The 19,420-nt window shown below is 36.0% G+C and overlaps 2 protein-coding genes and 1 pseudogene across 3 annotated transcripts; 2 read left to right on the top strand and 1 right to left on the bottom strand.

Moving 5' to 3' along the window:
- Positions 1-2,402: 2,402 nt before the first annotated feature.
- On the bottom strand, positions 2,403-3,401 carry LOC104234119 (uncharacterized). The gene has a single exon (XM_009787617.1). It carries the CDS (start codon positions 3,399-3,401, stop codon positions 2,403-2,405), a length of 999 nt encoding a protein of 332 aa, XP_009785919.1.
- A 3,655-nt stretch (positions 3,402-7,056) lies between these two features.
- Positions 7,057-19,139, top strand: LOC104234117 (TMV resistance protein N-like; annotated as a pseudogene).
- Positions 8,843-12,534, top strand: LOC104234116 (uncharacterized). Of its 2 annotated transcripts, none has more exons than XM_070145697.1 (2): positions 8,843-9,508; positions 9,617-12,534. In XM_070145697.1, the coding sequence occupies exons 1-2, from the start codon at positions 9,352-9,354 to the stop codon at positions 11,311-11,313; spliced, it is 1,854 nt and encodes a 617-aa protein (XP_070001798.1). In that variant the 5' UTR covers positions 8,843-9,351; the 3' UTR covers positions 11,314-12,534. The 2 variants fall into 2 exon arrangements, with proteins under 2 accessions (XP_070001798.1, XP_009785916.2); XM_009787614.2 differs by having other exon boundaries at positions 8,843-10,923; positions 11,182-12,534.
- Positions 19,140-19,420: the final 281 nt, after the last annotated feature.

Here is a 19,420-nt window from a genome sequence, read left to right as displayed (position 1 = left end):
CTTGCAAACATGTGTAGGAGAAGAAGGAGTGAACCCAATTGGAAACTTCATGTACACCTCTTCATTTAAATCCTCATGCAGAAATGCATTATTCACATCAATTCCCCAACCTTTCTTAATTGTTGTAGCTAGAATACATCTGATGGTGGTCATTTTTACCACTGGGGAAAATGTTTCATTGAAGTTTATCCCTTCTTTTTGAATATCCCCTCTAACTACAAGTCTAGCTTTGAGCCTTTCCACACATCCATCAGAGTTGTGCTTCACTTTATATGCCCACTTGCATGGTAATGCCTTTCTACCAGGAGGTAATTCCATGACCTCCCAAGTGTAATTGAGCTCAAGTGCTTCTATCTCTCTTTCCATTGCTTCCTGCCATCCTAGGTGATGGGCTGTTTGGGTATAGCTGGTTGGTTCTTGGATAGTGGATAGGGAATTTAGGAGATGTTGGTTGGATGTAGATAGGTTATTGAAAGGAAAACTAGAAGGTGTTACAGGTGATAGGAAACAAAAACCACTTACATCAGTCAATTGAATAGCATTACAAATGTAGTCCTTGAGGTAAGGGGAAGGTTATGTGGCCTTGAGGATTTTCTAATAAGACTGTCCAGCATGGGTTCAGTAGCTGAAGGTGAAGCAGTAGGAATAGGAGAGTGAGGGATAAAAGAAGAAGATGGTGTAGGACTTGAAGGTGGAAAATCAGGAAAGTTTTGCACAAGAGGATCTTTATGAGGGAGTTCTGAATGTTCAGTAGCAGGGTGTGGTAAATCAAGGGAGAAGGTAGGAGAACTGGACATTGGTGCAGTAGGTAAAAAGGAGCCAGTTGACCCCTTGGATGTGATGGAGGAAAAACAGAAGAATTCTTCATGAAAAACAACATCCCTAGAAACAAAAGGGCTTTAGAGTGCTAAGATGGAGAACCTTGTACCCCTTCTTTCCATGTGGATAACCCAAGAAAACACAAGGTATAGCCCTTGGTTGGAACTTTGTTCTGTTATTTGAGAGAGTAGAAACAAAACATAGACACCCAAAATACCTCAAATTAGAGTAACTAGGTTTGGATTTGAAAAGAACCTCATAGGGTGTTTTATAAGAAAGAACTTTGGAAGGAAACCTATTGATCAAGTAAAAAGCAGTTAGAACACAATCCCCTCTAATAAGCAATAGGCAATTTTGATTGCAAGAGCAGGGCTCGAGATGTCTCTAAAAGATGCTTATGTTTCCTCTCCACAACCTCATTTTGTTGTGGAGAAGCTACAAAAGTAGTCTGATGCACTATTCCCTGTGAAGAAAAAAAATTAGACTGCAGACTCCCACTCCCTAATTTCAAAATCATTGTCTGACCTTATTATCTTGACCTTGGTATTGAACTATCTCTCTACCATAGCCAAAAATGACTTAAGAACTGGAAATACATTTGATTTTGTACTTAGTAGATAAGTCCATGTTCCTCTACTGTAGTCATCAACAATTGTAAGAAAGTATTTATAACCATCATAAGTTTGGTTGCTATAGGGCCCCCATGTGTCTATGTGAATTAGCTCAAAAACATTCTTTGTGGAAATAGAACTAGTGGGAAAAGGGAGTTTGGACTGTCTAGCCATAGGACAAACAACACAAGGCACAAAAAACTTTGAACAAGAAGAAACAGGAATAGTAGATATATTTGTCATATTACTTAAAGGAATGTGACCCAGTCTATAGTGCCATAATTTTTCTTTTACATAGGGATCTGAAGAACTAAAACAAGAAAGTAAAACTGGAGCAGATTGTTTGTCATTGAAACTCTTTCTAGATACCAAACTACTATTGGAAAGTAAAAAACTCTTGGGAATGGGAGCTGTTGGCCTTGATTGAAGAATGTAGAGACCACTTCTCTCCTTACCAATCTCCAGAGGGCTCTTCAGAGAAGGGCCCTGCAAAAAACAAGAAGTAGAAGTAAAAAAGAGTGGATTACTAAGCTGCTTACATAATTTGTGCACAGATAGTAGATTGTACTTAAAAGAAGGTATATACAACACATTGTGTATTACCAGATTAGATAAAAGAGCTACTGATCCATAATGAGTAACTAAAACTTTCTGAGAGTTAGGAAGATTGACTATTCTAGGCTTGATTAAAGGTTTGAGATTAGACAAAAAAAATCTTATTATAAGACATATGTTCGAAGCACCACAATCTAGTATCCATGAATGACTGTTGAATTGAAAGAAACATGCAAGTGACTTAAAGAATTTGTGTATACCAACACAGTTTGCACTAGCAGTACCATCAGAAGTACTGCCTCCTTGCTGTCCCATCTTCAACTGTTGAAGAAGCTGAAGTAGCTGAGTGACATTCTCCTGGGTAAGTGATTTTTCCTTCTGAAATTCCAAATCCCTGTTCTCCTTCTTCATTTGAGATTAGAGCATTGTTTGCCTTGACTGGTCCTGAAATTTCCTTGGCTTTGTGAATTTGAAATCTGCAGGAAAACCATGGACCCTATAACACTTATCAATGTTATGTCCTGGCTTCTTGCAGTAGGTACAAATCCCTGAACTCTTCTTTGCATCATAGGACCCCTTCTGTCCTTTGGAATCACCATATTTCTTCCCAGCTGCTTGGTTTGTTACCATGAAGGAACCAGACTCCCCTGGGTAGGCAGGTACAACATGAATTTCTCTTTGTTTTTCATCTTGTATGACCAAAGAGTATGCCTGCCCAATGGAAAGTAAAGGAGATGACAACAATATGTTGCTCCTAACTCCTATGAAGGTTTCATTCAAACCCATAAGGAATTGCAAAAGTCTCTCATCTTGATGAGCCTTGATACTCTTTGCATTAGCCCCACAATCACACTCACACACACAAGCAGAAAAGGTATTGAGTGCATCTAGCTCATCCCATAATTCTCTCATGTTAGTAAAATAGGTTGAAACACTCGAGTTACCTTGCATCACAGCACTTTGTTCTTTTTGTAGCTGAAACAACTTTGCTCCACTTGCCTGACCAAACCTATCTTCCAGGTCATGCCACAGATCTTTTGCACTATGTGAGTACAAGACACTCTCAGCAATTTCTTTGGAAAGTGAGTTGAGGAGATAAGAAAGGACCATGTTGTTGCATCTTGCCCAAGCTCTTTGAAGGCTAGAATCTGCATCTGGAACAGCTAGGGTTCCATCAATGAATCCTAGTTTGTTCTTAGCGGATAAAGCTATGACTACGGCTCTTCTCCACCCACCATAACCTCTGCCATCAAACACTGAGGAGACCAGGTTCATTCCTGGGTAGTCTGAATGATGGAGGTAGTAGGGATGAGCTGAATCAACTAAACCAATACCACTAGAACCAGCAGATACAAAAGCTGCTGGAACAGGGGGAGAGGAGATGAGTGTATCAGTGGTTTGTGAATTTGTTCCCATCGTAAATGAGAAAAGAATTTGAATAAAGAAACGTGGCTTGAAGCATACCAGCACTGCTCTGATACCATGACAGAATAGGTAGGGGATAGATTGAGAAAATTCTCTTTTCTGTATTGAATGAATGACCATAGTATTGTACAGAATTTTGTTATATACAACAAGAATGGAATCTCAAAATAACTACTTATGCTACGTGTCCCTAATTTATTAGCTAAGCTATAACAAACTAAAGGATAAGTACAAATAAGCAAAATAATATTTACAACCTAAATCTGAAAGACTTCTCTCTACAGCTTTCTCATAGGCCCAAGACAAAAAAGAGGTCCAAGACGAAAAAGGCCTAACACAGAAATGAAATGTCTGGAGCCCAATTTTCCAAACCCATATTATGTTGTATCGTTCAGACATATCTATCTTCCGACAAGAACTAACCTAATCCCTTTCCTTAGAGACTTTGAGAACCTTCTCCATTACGACTCCATTGTTGCCATTTTCATCTCCAACATTTTTTTTGAATGAATGAATTAGTTTTTTTCAATTTATTGGATTGGCAATGAGAACATTGAAAGAGAAAGAAGTAGACTTCTTGGGAATTTTGCATAGAGTTAGGAGAAGAAAGTGGAGATTTGTAAATACTATAAAGAAGGGAGCAAAGTATTTTATTTTACATCTATATATTTATGATGTATACAAATTTATCTACAATATCATGCCATATTTACCTATTATAGCAAATAAGCAAATAATATATTTTATTTTTAAAATTATAAATTCTTTTTTATATTAAATCGCATGTAGATATGTATATAACTTAAACCGCAATTATTTGAAGTAATTGTGGAAAAGGAGAAAAAAATAAATTTAACGAAAATAGTAGAAATTTAAAGAGTTTTCAAGAATAGATGAATTAAGAGGAGGGAAGAGGAAAGAAATCAATAATGATCGTGCAAATTCAATGACTTTTCAAGAATAGGAGAATTGGTAAGGACTTTAAAAAATATATTCAGAGAAGAAAAGAAGAATAGTTGAAAAAAGGAAAAGGAATAAGAAAACAAATAAATATTGGAAATACAATTCAATGGACAGACATCACAACTTTAGATGTCACTTTTTTGTTTATTTTTTAGTTGTCTTGCATTCATTTCAAGTTTTATGATTTGAATAGAAGATTCTTTTTTTTTTTTAAGGAAAGACTATAGGTGTGCTATCTAATGAAAGAATATGCGTGTTTTAGATATGTATTAGACTAAGGAAATAAGGTGCGCATAAACACATATATAAGTGAAAAAAATGCTTATAATTCTTTATTTTTTTAAAAAGTCAGTTTATGAAAGATGTTGTCCCTTTAACCTCAATCAATATATAGAATTTATTTTTTATTTATATATGTCCACCAAAATTTTATCTCCTTTATTTTAATTAAATTTATATTTTTTATAACCGCGCAAAGCGCGGATAAATTCACTAGTTTCAAGATAAGAAAAGACAACAAAAAGGACTAATATGCTAGGCTTCAGTAATTTTGTTTATATTTATAAAAAAATTAATTTTAAACTAGGACTATTATATTAAAACGAGGAAAATATTTGTGAAAATTTTAGTCCAGAAAAAGATATTAAGAAAAGTCAATGTTAATAAATAAATAAATAAATTCTCTATCAGTAAAAAGAAGAACTCTCTCTCTTAATTTATTGATCGCAAATTTTTATGCATTTTAAATATCATAAAAATCACTCATGGTTTGAAATGCGTTTTATGTATTTTTTAAAATATTAAATCTTATTTAAAACTAAAATAATCAATATCCGAGTTATCCAAAAATTTTAAAACCCTGCTCTACTTATTTTGGGACCGAGGGAAACTAATTTTATCCTAAAATTAAAATCAGGAAAATATAGTGGAAAAAAGGAAATATTTGTGAATTCTTGGTCAAGCACTCGCTAGCCCGTGCTATTATTTTAATGACTTTTGAAACTGTGGTTATTTTTGAATGACTACTTGTAAATCTAGCTATTTTTGAATTTCTCTCTAGAGCCGGGATTAGGTTAAAATAGCACGGGCTAGCAAGTTTTCGGACCGGTCATTCAAAAATAGCCAGCGTTTGCCAAGTCATTGAAAAATAGCCATTATTTTGCTGCAACAAAGACCGATCCAGCATAATATACTGGAGTTTGGTACACCTGTGTATGAACTTCCAGCATATTACGCTGGACCGATATACTTTGCTGGCTCCAGTATATTATACTAGAGTTCCAGCAAAGTATACTGGATCAATATATTATATTGGAGTTCCAGTATAATATATTGGAGTATTTTCTGGATTTTAAACAGTGTTACTTTTGAAACTGTGGCTATTTTTGGATGACCACTTGTAAATCTGACTATTTTTGAATTTCTCGCTTCGGACTTGTCATTTAAAAATAGTTGAATCTTATTCCAAGGTAAAAATAACACGGTATAGCCAGTTTTCGGACTGGTAATTCAAAAATAGCAAGCGTTTACAAAGTCAATAAAAAATAGCCACTATTTTGCTGCAACAGAGATCGGTCCAGGATAATATACTGGAGTTCGGTGCACCTGTGTATGAACTCCAGCATATTATGCTGGACCGGTATACTTTGCTGGCTCCAGTATAATATACTGGAGACTGGAGCACCGGTGCTCCAAACTCCAGTATATTATGCGGGACCGGTATACTTGCTGGAACTCCAGTATATTATGCTGGAGTTCTAGTGTACTTATGCTGGAACTCTGTCATATTATACTTATCCTGGAACTCCAGTATAATATGCTGGAGTTCAAGTATACTTATGTTGGAACTCCAGCATAATATACTGTGTATTTTCTGGGTTTTGAACAGTGTTTTTGTTCAAATTTATCTTTACATGAAAAGTGGCTAAATTTCGATTACTTTTGAAATTAGGCTATTTTTAAACGACCAGTTGTAAATCTGACTATTTTTGAATTTTACCCTGTTCCAAGTCCAGAAGTCTGTAGCAGCCCACTAATCCCCGTAAAAGTAGCACGGTATAGCCAGTTTTCGGACTGGTCATTCAAAAATAGCCAGCATTTACGAAGTCAATGAAAAATAGCCACTATTTTGCTGCAACAGAGACCAGTCCAGCATAATATACTGGAGTTCGGTGCACCCGTGTATGAACTCCAGCATATTATGCTGGACCGCGGTATACTTTGCTGACTCTAGTATAATATACTGGAGTTTGGAACACCGGTGCTCCAAACTCCAGTATATTATACTGGACAATTATACTTGCTGGAACTCCAGTATATTATGCTGGAGTTCTAGTGTACTTATGGTGGAACTCCATCATATTATGCTGGAGTTCCAGCATACTTATCTTGTAACTCCATTATAATATGTTGGAGTTCCAAGCATTCTTATGCTGAAAAACTCCAGTATAATATACTAGTGTATTTTATGGGTTTCGAACAGTATTTTTGCTCATATTTATCTTTTACATAAAATGGCTAAATTTTGATTAGCCATTTTTGTGTGTCCCCTAGCCAGTTGTAAATCTGGCTATTTTTGAATTTCTCCCCTAATATACTAGCCAGTTGTAAATCTGGCTATTTTTGAATTTCTCCCCTAATCTCCGGCTCCAAGTCCAGCCCAATCTTGTCCAACAAATTGAAATTTTCAGCTAAATTTGGTATTTTATTAAGTGGTATTTTCAGAGCCAAACGTTGGAATTTTATTGTTTGTCAGTGAGTAGTTGGTGAACAAGAATATCAAACAGCAAAAAAATCCATCAGCAGATCAAAGTACCCATTTAACTTCTAGCCATTTTTTGATAAAAAGCTTCAACCTTTAACTCCTGTTTTTACATACCCATTAAGGTAAAATCCTTCAAATTCTTGATTTTTGTGTGTTTTTATTAAGTGGGTTATGTGTTGTTGTTCATTATTTGATCTTAATTGGAGTTACTGATTATAAAAATTTGTTCTTGCTATGTATTGTTACACTTTGCAGTAGTTAGTGGAAAAGCTGCAATCTTTAACTCCAATTTTTACATACCCATTAAGGTAAATCCTTCAAATTCTTGATTTTTTGTTTGTTTTTATTAAGTGGGGTTATGTGTTTTTGTTCATTATTTGATATTAATTGGGGTTCTGATTATAAAATTTTTGTTCTTGGAATGTATTAGGACTTTTTGCAGTAGCTAGCTCGGACAATATAATCTTATAAAAAAACCTGAGAGAGAAATATTTTGCTGGACGAAGACTTTGTCAACCTCCGTAGAAAATTAAAATAGAAAAAGAAATTCAATCAATGGGGTCCTTTTTCTTTGGCAGAGAAGAGAGAGAGGGACGTTTGTGTTTGTGCTTTGGAGCCATAATTCAATTCAATAGTAACAATAATTCACGTCAACTGGACTATAGCATTAATGTTACAGAGTATACCAGTACCAATAATTCTATGGAGTAGAGCCCATCTCATACGAACTTTTCTTATTTGAAGTGCCAGTAGCTAGTTGTTTATTTCTTTCTCTCCTATTATCATCAGTTGATCTCTTACCACAAGTACAATTTATCCACATATAGGTTTTTGTCTTTTCAGATAATTAACTGAATCAATGGCATCATCTTCTGCTTCTGGGAGCGCTTCACAGTTTCCTCGGTGAAACTACAAAGTCTTTCTAAGTTTTAGAGGTGAAGATAATCGAAGAACATTTACAGGTCACCTCTTCAAAGGTTTGGAAAACAGTGGAATATTCACGTTTCAAGATGATAAAAGGCTAGAGCATGGCGCATCAATATCAGACGAACTCTTGAAAGCTATCGAACAGTCTCAAGTTGCCCTCGTCGTTTTCTCAAAGAATTATGCAACATCGAGGTGGTGCTTAGATGAGCTAGTGAAGATCATGGAATGCAAGGATCAATGCGGACAAACTGTCATACCAGTCTTCTATGATGTGGATCCATCACATGTTCGGAACCAGAGGGATAGCTTTGCTGAAGCCTTTGACAAACATGAAACAAATTATATGGATGTTGTTGAAGGAATGCAAAAGGTGCAAAGATGGAGGACTGCTCTAACTGCTGCCGCAGATCTAAAAGGATATGATATCCGTGACGGGTGAGTTAAAAACACATAGTAATTTCTTATAATGAAAAAAAATGGAATTCGAGATACCGTAGGAGCAAAGTGAGGAGCTCAAAAGGAATAATTTTCATTCAAATGCGGTTGCTTATGTGAAGAAGTACTACATATTCTACTATAGAAAAAGAATCTGTACCTCAAAAATGAGTTAAACAGAATAGACACTAAATAAATTTATCATGTTTACAAAATAAAAATTAAAAGGTGAAAACTTAATCAATTTATTTTGCTAAGAATACTGCTTACACAATCTAATTTCATTGATTGTCATTTAGACGTTAAAAGTATTTTTATTTTTTATTTTCCTGAAAAAAAGGAATGATGGTTGTTATATATGTTTCTATCAGTAATTAGAGAGAATAAATAAAAAACATCTTAAGCTATTCACATTTGCTATTACCCCAGAAGACACTATAGTTCCTATCACTACCATTTCTCAACAACATTTTTGCACATATAATATTTTGATTGCTCCTTCAAGCATTTGTTTTATGTGCGTATGTTATGAATGAAAATAACATCTTGGAGGACATATTGGTAAGTTTAGCAAGTTATGTCTGTGATCCGGGTTAGAAAATGGTTAAATACCACTAGGTTAGTAAAATAAGGTATGCGTATTGTTGAGAACTCTTCCCCTTCGTCTCTGTTCTTCTTGCTTCTCCCTCCGGACTATCTCTTTCTGTTCTCCCTCGGCTCTCTCTATTTCTTCTCTGGATCTCTTTCTTAGTTCTAGTTATTGTTATTGTAATGATTGAACCTTTGAGTTTATGAATTAAATCCATCATTTTCCTCATTTATTTGTGTTGTGAATTCGGGTTCATAACATTGATGCTTTCATCGATTCGAACTCCAATGGCAGCAGAGATACTAGATAAATTCAGCAATGGTAACCCAGAGACCTGGGTTTATCGGGCGGAGTGTTACTTCAAATTCCTTGGCTTCTCCGAGGAAGACTGGTTACCTCTTCCTTACTTCTACCTTGAAGGTGAGGTCCTCGTTTGGTTTGATTGGCTACATCGTAACAAACAGTTCTACGATTGGAACCACTTCAAGGAGAAATTGATTTTGCGCTTTCGAAAATGGACCTTCGCAGATTCCAATAGGAGTGTGGCTGATTCGTCCCTGGCTTATCATCACTACATTAGTTATGCTACTTTGTGTTCGTCTAAAGCCCATGTATCTCCCTTCAGGTCCAACTTCTATGGGTTAGAATCTACACTCAAAGTGGGAAACTCAGAAGCGAAGCATGTGTTCGATGAAATGCCTACTAGAGCTTTCACCAAAGCAGTGAATGAAACTTCTTCTGTTAAAGCAACGTGGAAAAGCACAGATGCCCACGTCTCTATTTCAAACTTTGCTGCTGATTTGAACAATAATCAGTCACCTAAGGTGTTCAGCGAAACACCTACAACGGCAACTTCCAGCATTCATTTTCCTTCCACAGTGGGTTCAATCCCTTATCTACCAGTCCTTAAACTTCATGCTTCTGGTGCTCTATTCTATGATGGAGACAAGTCCGCCATTGACGAAGACAAGGTGTTTGATGACAATTCCCAGTCGACCACGACTGCTGTCACAAGTGATGATATTTCAGATATTTATATTTCCCCTATGGTCGATGAAAAACGAGATTTGGAATCCTTGAATAAGCCTGCAGACTTAGTAGATGCAACAGAGGATCTTGATTGTAAAGCTAAGTTGATGCAGGAAGGTGCAAATGTCTTTTCTGCTATTCCCTTGGCAGTGGCTTATGGACAGAGTGCTTCTAATTTTTTCGAGCTAGAACACTTAATCGAGCCGAACAGCAACACAATTCCCGTACCCGATGGTGTTGCTCATCCAGAAACGCTAGGTCCAAAACTCAGCAATGGCCAAATGTTCGACAAAATTTCTGGTTGGAATGAAACAGGCTCACTGATTAGCCTTCAGCTTGCAGGCACCAGGACAACATTTAAGTACGTCTTGGATCATGGTGGTAAACTGGTTTCAACTTTCAATCAATTGTTACTAGTTAAGGATTGCGTGACTCGATTCCCATTCGATTCCGGAGCGGATCTATTCATTGTGAACCTTGGTGGACCTGTTACTATTCTTGGCGTGAATTTTAAGACCTTGAGTCTAACCAGTCATACTGAGTACCTGCAGGCACCACTATTGATGGGATTTACCGTTACATATCCAGCTTTTCATCAGTATTATAGTGCCGAAAAAGATCCTTCATCCGACTTGATAGAGTTGAAACCGGGTGCTGAAGTGGTAGTAAACAAGGTGCCGAAGTTGTTCGATCAAAATTTTCAAAAGACCAACACAAAGTTTGCAAGAACTGGCACATGGAATCTAAGTGATGACCTTATACTAACAATTAACAACCAGTCAAGAGTTGAGCTCAATGACTTCCAGGTAGTTATATTAGATTATCCTTACAAGGTCGCTAACCTTCTCTTGGGTGAACACAAGACGAAAGCAGGGGATTTATTTCAGAAAATTGAGACACCACACAATCTTACATATGTTGTTGTTATTGTTGCATGTTCAGTTCTCTTGCAACTTAAATTTGTCATGAATATGCAGCAAATGACTAGAGTTCTTAGAACAACTAAGAGAAGTGATTGTGCCAATAACAATTTTCTATGGCTTTACTGTGATTTTGACATACAGGTCTGCATTTGGGTCGACACAGGGCAAATAATCGAGGTTGGTAGTTTTTGTTTTGACTTGTTTATAAACAACAGTCAAGATGGTATATGTATGGTGGTACAAGGCATCAAACTATCAATTTTACTTAAATAACAACAGAAGGAATGTGGATGCACTTGGTGGAAGTCGCTATTTTGTTGGTAGTGATAATGAAATAATCAACACCGTGAAAACCTGTGAGGGTGAAGATAAAGTATGTTTTGAGCAAAAGATTGGAGAAATGGATTCAAGGCTTGACAAATTTAAGGAGTTGAGAAAAGTCGCTGCCCGTGAAATTGTTCTTTATTCAGTGATATCTGAGCATGAATGTTCTGTCTGCAAACTGCATATATCTGCCAGGCACCTTTCTAAACTTTACCATCATGCTTGTAAATATTGGTGTCTAGACAAAAGAGCTACAGTTGCTAAAAATATTGTTTCTAGCCTTGTTTTAGTGTCCATTATCCTAAGAGACCATGCTTTCCAGAAGGCTTTGAAGAGATTATATCCTGTTGTCAATGGATGGGTGATGGAACAATGTGTTGCCAGACTAGATGGGGCTAAGTTCAATATGGTTTTTCATGAGTCAGCTCGTGAGATCCCAACTGTTGCTCTATATCTAATAGCTGACTCAAAGGAGTTGCATATTCCAGCATTGTGCTTTGCAACATTATTCTCATGGGAACTGTTTGATAGCCGTTTTTCAGACCCATTTCTTATTGATGTAACACCTGATCCACATTCAAGTCTTAGTATAATCATCGCTATGATATCAATGTTGTTCTACTCGAACCTTGAGAACAAGGTTCTTATTGAGGATGGGGGTATTGTTATGAATGAAAATAACATCTTGGAGGACATATTGATAAATTTAGCAAGTTATGTCTGGGACCCGGGTTAGAAAATGGTTAAATACCACTAGGTTAGTAAAATAAGGTATGCGTATTGTTGAGAACTCTTCCCCTTCGTCTCTGTTTTTCTTGCTTCTCCCTCCGGACTATCTCTTTCTGTTCTCCCTCGGCTCTCTCTATTTCTTCTCTGGATCTCTTTCTTAGTTCTAGTTATTGTTATTGTTATTGTAATGATTGAACCTTTGAGTTTATGAATTAAATCCATCATTTTCCTCATTTATTTGTGTTGTGAATTCGGGTTCATAATAGCGTAGTCTTTTAATCATCTCTATACAAATTAATAATATTTAGTAGCTCAGTTTATTGCCTATTTACCTAGTTGATGAGAGTTCAATTCCTCACCTTGCAATCTTCTCTCCCTTTCCCCTACCCTTATGTGATAAAAAAAATAATTATTAAATGCTTACTAATACTTGACTTTCTTACATTTATCCACAATTAATCTTCTTATTTTCGTAGGATTGAAGCAGAGAATATTCAGCGGATTGTAGACCAAATTTCCAAATTGTGCAATAGTGCTACTTTGTATTCTTTGCGAGATGTTGTGGGAATAGATACTCATTTGGAGAAATTAAAGTCCCTACTTAAGGTAGGAGTCAATGATGTTCGGATCATATTGGGGATCCGGTCTAGGGAAGACGACAATAGCAAGAGCCATTTTTGACACTTTATCTCATCAATTTGAAGCTGCTTGTTTCCTTGCGGATATTAAAGAAAATGAAAAACTGCATTCTTTGCAAAACACCCTTCTCTCTGAATTGTTAAGAAGAAAAGATGATTACGTCAATAATAAGCTTGATGGGAAGCGGATGATTCCAGACAGACTTTGCTCTAAGAAGGTGCTAATTGTGCTTGATGATATAGGTCATAAAGATCATTTAGAGTATTTAGCAGGTGATATTGGTTGGTTTGGTAATGGCAGCAGGGTTGTCGTAACAACTAGAGACAAGCATTTGATAGGGAAGGATGATGCAATATATGAAGTGACTGCACTACCTGATCATGAATCCATTCAATTATTCTATCAACATGCTTTCAGAAAAGAAGATCCAGATGAGTGTTTTAAGGAGCTCTCATTGGAGGTAGTAAATTATGCTAAAGGCCTTCCTTTAGCCCTCAAAGTGTGGGGTTCTTTGCTGCATAACCTAGGCTTAACTGAATGGAAAAGTGCTATAGAGCACATGAAAATCAATTCTAATTCGGAAATTGTTGAAAAGCTCAAAATCAGCTATGATGGATTAGAGCCCTTCCAACAAGAGATGTTTCTAGATGTAGCATGCTTCTTGCAAGGGAAATATAAAGGTTACGCCATGCAAATTCTTGAGAGTTGTCATTCTAGAGTTGAATACGGATTGTGTGTCTTAATTGATAAATCTCTTATATTTATCTCGGAAAAAGGTGAGTTTCAAATGCACGACTTAATACAAGAAATGGGTAAATATATAGTGAACTTGCGAAAGAATCCGGGAGAACGCAACAGATTATGGCTCGTCAAGGATTTCGAAGAAGTGATGATCAACAGTACAGTAAGTAGGCTAAACAATGTACTACTAGTATTTATTTCTAATTTTCATATTCCAAAAACATATAGGGCAGTCAATTCCAATTATTTGTTCATCTTGCTTCATACTCTTGCAGGGACGGCATTTTAGTTGTTCCCTCTAGTTAGTAGGAGAAGCAAAAGTAATATTAATTGCCTAATTACAACAACAACAACAACAACAACAACAACCCAGTATAATCCCATTAGTGGGGTCTGGGGAGGGTAGTGTGTACGCAGACCTTACCCTTACCCTGAGGTAGAGAGACTGTTTCCAAATAGACCCTCGGCATCCTTCCCTCCAAGAACTTCCCACCTTTGCTCTTGGGGTGACTCGAACTCACAACCTCTTGGTTGGAAGTGGAGGGTGCTTACCATCAGAGCAACCCACCTTGTCTATTAATTGCCTAATTAGTAAACAAAAAAGACATTAATTGCCTAATTCGCTAAGTAGACTCTTTAATCTACATTACCTAATTCGTTTTTCTTATATTTTTAAGCGATGGATTAGTCTAGTGGCCACTTAATCTGTTTGATCCAATGTCATTCTTTGGATTAATTTGAAAAATTTTATGACGTTTTTTACATAATAACTCAATCAGAAATTCACTTTATCATTTTTTTTATGGCAAGTTACAATTTATTGATACTGTTTCAATTACAATTACTTTCTATCACAACATGAAAAGCTTATAGACTTGATTCTAATGAACTTCTAAGAAAAATGTAATACTAGAAAATAGAACTATAGAATTAATTGCAAAAAGTATTTTTCTGAAGTAACATCAGTATTTCTTAAAAAGAATCTAATTAATATTGTATCTTAAACTTAGGCATTGCAAGGAATGAGAAAGTAGTCCTATTAGCAAGCGGATTTTATATGACATTTGAAATTATACTTTGCAGACTAATGATCTTCTTATCAGGGGACCATGGCAATGGAAGCAATCTTTCTTCGTTATTTCGATTTTGATACATCCATGAAAAATATGAAAAGGCTTAGGATGTTAAACATAGGGAAGTCGCAGACCGGTGATGGTTCCTTTGAGTATTTGCCCAACAACTTGTGTTGTTTTGTCTGGACTAAGTATTCTTGGGAGTCACTGCCATCTACATTTGAGCCCATAATGCTTGTTCACCTTGAACTCCGGAGCAGTTCACTGCGTTATTTATGGATGGAAACAAAGGTACAATAGTTTGAATTCTATTTTATTGCCATTTATTTTTCTCTCTAACTATCTTTGTCCTTTAATTTGGTGATAATGAGCAAATATTATTGCTTTTGTCACGTATTATTTGTGGTACTTCCTTTTTTTAGCTAGAATTATGATGCATGTCTTTAAATAAACAAAAGTTTGTCCCTCCGGTCCATAATAAGTAATTTTTTTACCTTTTTATTTTGGTCCAAAATAAGTGTCTTTTACATAATCAAGAAGAAATTAATTTCACTTTTCCAAACTTTACCCTTTTTTACAAATCCCAGTATGTCAGGTTAACAAAATGCTACTTTTAATTAAAGGTAATTCAGTCAAAATACTTTTTTTTAGGAGTTAGTATTTTCTTAAAGGCCAATGGCCAAAATGTCATTTATTATGGACCAGAGGGAGTATTAATTAATAAGCTCAAATTAATGTATTTCCATCTCAAAAGAAATTATTGTATTTTATATTATTTAGGGTTGTTCTCAGTATTATTGTAAGATCTTTATGTCCTTTTTTTCCAAATCTTTCCATCATCATTTTAACTAAGAAGCTCAATTTAAGAACTCGTTCAATTATTTCTCATAGTAAGATTTGATTCATATAAATTTCGTCCTAGATTGTATACAGTGGGATGGAAGGAATACTTATTAGTAAAACAAAAAGAGTTCATACATTGCTTCCGGATTTAACATTTGGGTTTCCCCATTTTATATTATACTTTTTTAAAGTGAGAAACACTTTTCTCTTTGCTACCGTTTTTTTCAATCATGTTAAATTACAGTTAGCAATATTTTTATTTATAATTTATTTTTATTCAGTTTCTTAACAAGTAATTTTCCATATATAGAATATAAATTTCTGATTCCATACAAAATAATGTGTTGGCCCTCATAATGCAAATGTTATCATTCATTTGTTGCCGAGGGAGTAATAAATGGAGTACTTTTTGGGAACACTAGCAACAAGTAATTAAGAATTCAAGAAAACAGATGTCATTTGATGCCCACAAATACAAATGAAAAAATAAAACAGTTTCTAAATTCATAGATAGCCCCACTAATCAAATATTTTATTATTCGAATCCTGCAGAACAACAAAATAGGTTCTTTATTTTTTCTCATTCTGTTTGTGTTCTGAACAGCATTTACCGTCTCTACGGAGGATAGATCTCAGCTACTCTAAATGCTTGATGCGAACACCAGATTTCACGGGGATGCCAAATTTGGAGTATTTGAATTTGGAGGAACGTAGTAATCTTGATGAGGTTCACCATTCCCTGGGGTGTTGTAGAAAACTCATTCGGTTAAAATTGGGGTATTGTGAAAGCCTTAAGAGGTTTCCATGTGTTAACGTGGAATCTCTTGAATATCTAAGTGTAGGAGATTGCTCTAGTTTAGAGAAATTTCCAGAAATCCATGGAAGAATGAAGCCGGAGATACAGATTCACATGCTAGGCTCTGGGATAAGGGAACTACCATCCTCTATTTCTCAGTACCAAACTCATATTTCCAAGCTAGATTTGAGCGGTATGGAATACCTTGTAGCTCTTCCAAGCAGCATTTGTAGGTTGAAAAGTTTGGTTATTTTGTGTGTGTTGGGTTGCTCAAAACTTGAAAGCTTGCCATAAGAGGTAGGGGATTTAGAAAACTTGGAGAGGCTTGATGCCAGCTATACCCTAATATCACGACCTCCGTCTTCCATCGTACGCTTGAACAAACTTAGAGTCTTGGATTTTGGATTCTGCAAGGATGGAGTGTACTTTGAGTTCCCTCCCGTGTCTGAAGGATTACGCTCATTGGAAGATCTGAATCTCAGTAACTGCAATCTAACAGATGGAGGACTTCCAAATGATATTGGATCCTTATCCTCTTTGAAATATTTGGATCTCACAGGAAATAATTTTGAGCATTTGCCTCGAAGCATAGCCCAACTTGGTGCTCTTCGAATCTTGGACTTAACAGAGTGCGAGAAGCTTACACAGCTGCCAGAACTTCCACCAGAATTAAATGAATTGTATGTAGATTGTCATATGGCTCTGAAAAGTATCCATGATTTAGTAACAAAGAGAAAGAAACTACAGAGGGTGAAATTCTTGCCTCTGTATGGTAAGGATGATGCACATAATGATTCTATATATAATTTGCTTGCACATGCCCTGTTTCAGAATATCTCTACTTCAGATTCCTTGTCCGAAAATGTGCTTACCATTTGGCATCCTCAAAAGAAGATCCCAAGTTGGTTCCTCTATCAGGGAACGGATAGTAGTGTATCAGTCAATTTGCCTGAAAATTGGTATATACCTGATAAATTCTTGGGATTTGCTGTAAGTTACAATGGCAGCTTAATTGACACCACAGCTCAATTGGTTCCCAAATGTGATGACGGGATGTCGTGCATGACCCAGAAACTTGCTCAAAACTGCATGACCCATTCAAATCTTGATAAAGAATATAATATACATTTTCCTTTGTACCTTTTGCTGGCTTATGGGATGCATCTAAGGCAAATGGAAAAACACCAAATGACTATGGAATTATTAGGCTATCTTTTTCTGGAGAAATGAAGAAGTATGGACTTCGTTTGTTGTATAAAGAAGAACCTGAGGTTGACGCCTTGTTACAAATGAGGGAAAATAACAATGAACCAACAGAATATCGCATTGAGATAAGGAGTAGCAGATCTGACAGTAGTGAACATCATGACTCCGTGACTGATGAAGCCAGTTGCTGTCGCATACTGTAATAACATTAGAAACAAAGGTCACATTCTAATGAAAGTAACATGCAAGTTTGGAAGCCCTTTGCTCTAAAGCCGGTGGCATTGCCTATGAAGAGCATATATGTCCTTTGTTTGTAGCAGAACAACTAGACTCTTGGCCTGAGAAAGAGATTCGCGAGAGAACTTACTTGGGTATGCAATAACCCATTCTTTTTAAATCTACACATATCTATACTATATACTGGTCTTATTAGTAGAGGTGACGTGACACCTCTCTTAGACCAGAATAGTAGTCTTGTGAAATGATATAACATCTTCGCCTTTGCTGACAGGTAGACTTCAAAAACCAATTCAGATGAATGTTCGCGAAGCAAGAAAGCTGTGCCAAAATGGATGGATGAAAGAAGCCTTGGAACTGTTCTTCCTTTGGGATGTAGAGCTCAACTAGCCTTTGTATTCTCTCCATCAGAAACTGATGTTCACCTTTCACTTGCAAAATACTTTTCATCTTTGAAAAACCAGAAGTTTCTTACACACTACATAACTTTAAATATTGCTTGTCGTAATGATCATGCTCTAACTTTAGCGATACACTTTTGCAGGGCCATTTTCATATATGTACCAAGTTAAATGTGGAGGTTCGGTTTAGTATAGAGGGAGTAAAACATCTTCTTAAATATTGTGTTTTTATCCTTCATAAAAAGTCCTGAAAAGGAAAAATCATACTCTATATATCATGAAAAGAGCAGAAATCAGAAATTTAAAAAAACACTTGCAACAAACATGCATGTTTCCTACGAAAGCTTTCCAAAACTTCAAAAACCTTGCAACAAAGTACTACTATATGCTTTCTTTACTTGTATTTGTGCTATTCTTTTCTGACAAAATCGATGTGTATGAAGGTGTTGAGATACGTTGGAGTCATGAATGGTGTCAATGGAAAAGCGTCTGTCGAGCTGCAAAGATACAATAATGAACGCCCATTTGCACAACTCTCACGATCGGATAAAATAATTGCATTTACAATTGAAAGACATGCGAAGAACCTCTAGTAGTGTGTGGTCCGGTTGCTGGAGCTGAAGTGACTGCTTGTGGAGTATACTGTGACATCTAGCTGACTTGCATCATATATTGGTGCTCCATCTTAATTCATTTACTGCAAGCCAGTAAAGGGCAGTCCGATGCACTAAGCTCCTGCTATGCGCGAGGTCCGGGGAAGGACCGAACCACAAGGGTCTATATTACACAACCTTACCTTGTGTTTCTGCAACAGACTGTTTCCACGACTCGAACCTCCTGGTCACATGACAACAATTTTATCAATTACGCCAAGGCTCCCCTTCAATTACTGCAAGCCAGTATTTTGCTTTTTTTTTTTTTAAGGTACCAAGTTTTAGACTTTGTTGTATGATTTTCATGTGGAAAGATGCATTTGGTGTTAAGGTTTAAGCAATAACATTAATGGCTCACTCCGTGACTCGTCTCTTCTCTTCTTCTATAGGTTTTTTTGTAGCTTGCTTATTTGTAAATCGCACCTCTGATATTGATTAAGTTGTATCTTGGTCGAAATCAGTTAGTGAAGCAGATTGGTGATGTATGTTGATGCATCATCAATGACTGTATAGTGTTCATATAAGTTTGTAACTCTCTTGATATTGAGGCGTAATTATTGTTATTTGTATATAAAAATAAGGTGTACATTTGGTTCTTTTGATTTGGTTGTTTGATTTCTAATTTTGAAAGAAAATAAATCCAATTCAAAGTAAAATAGATTTGGTTTGGTTCAATTTTTTTTTTTTATAATTTTTTATTTTCTTCGAATTGATTTTTTTTTTGGGTTTTCCATTATC

The sequence above is a fragment of the Nicotiana sylvestris genome, chromosome 5 (assembly GCF_000393655.2).
Source record: "Nicotiana sylvestris chromosome 5, ASM39365v2, whole genome shotgun sequence".
Classification (NCBI taxonomy): domain Eukaryota; kingdom Viridiplantae; phylum Streptophyta; class Magnoliopsida; order Solanales; family Solanaceae; genus Nicotiana; species Nicotiana sylvestris.
Note: the sequence above shows the minus strand (reverse complement) of the source record. Positions and strands in the feature narration are given on the sequence as shown.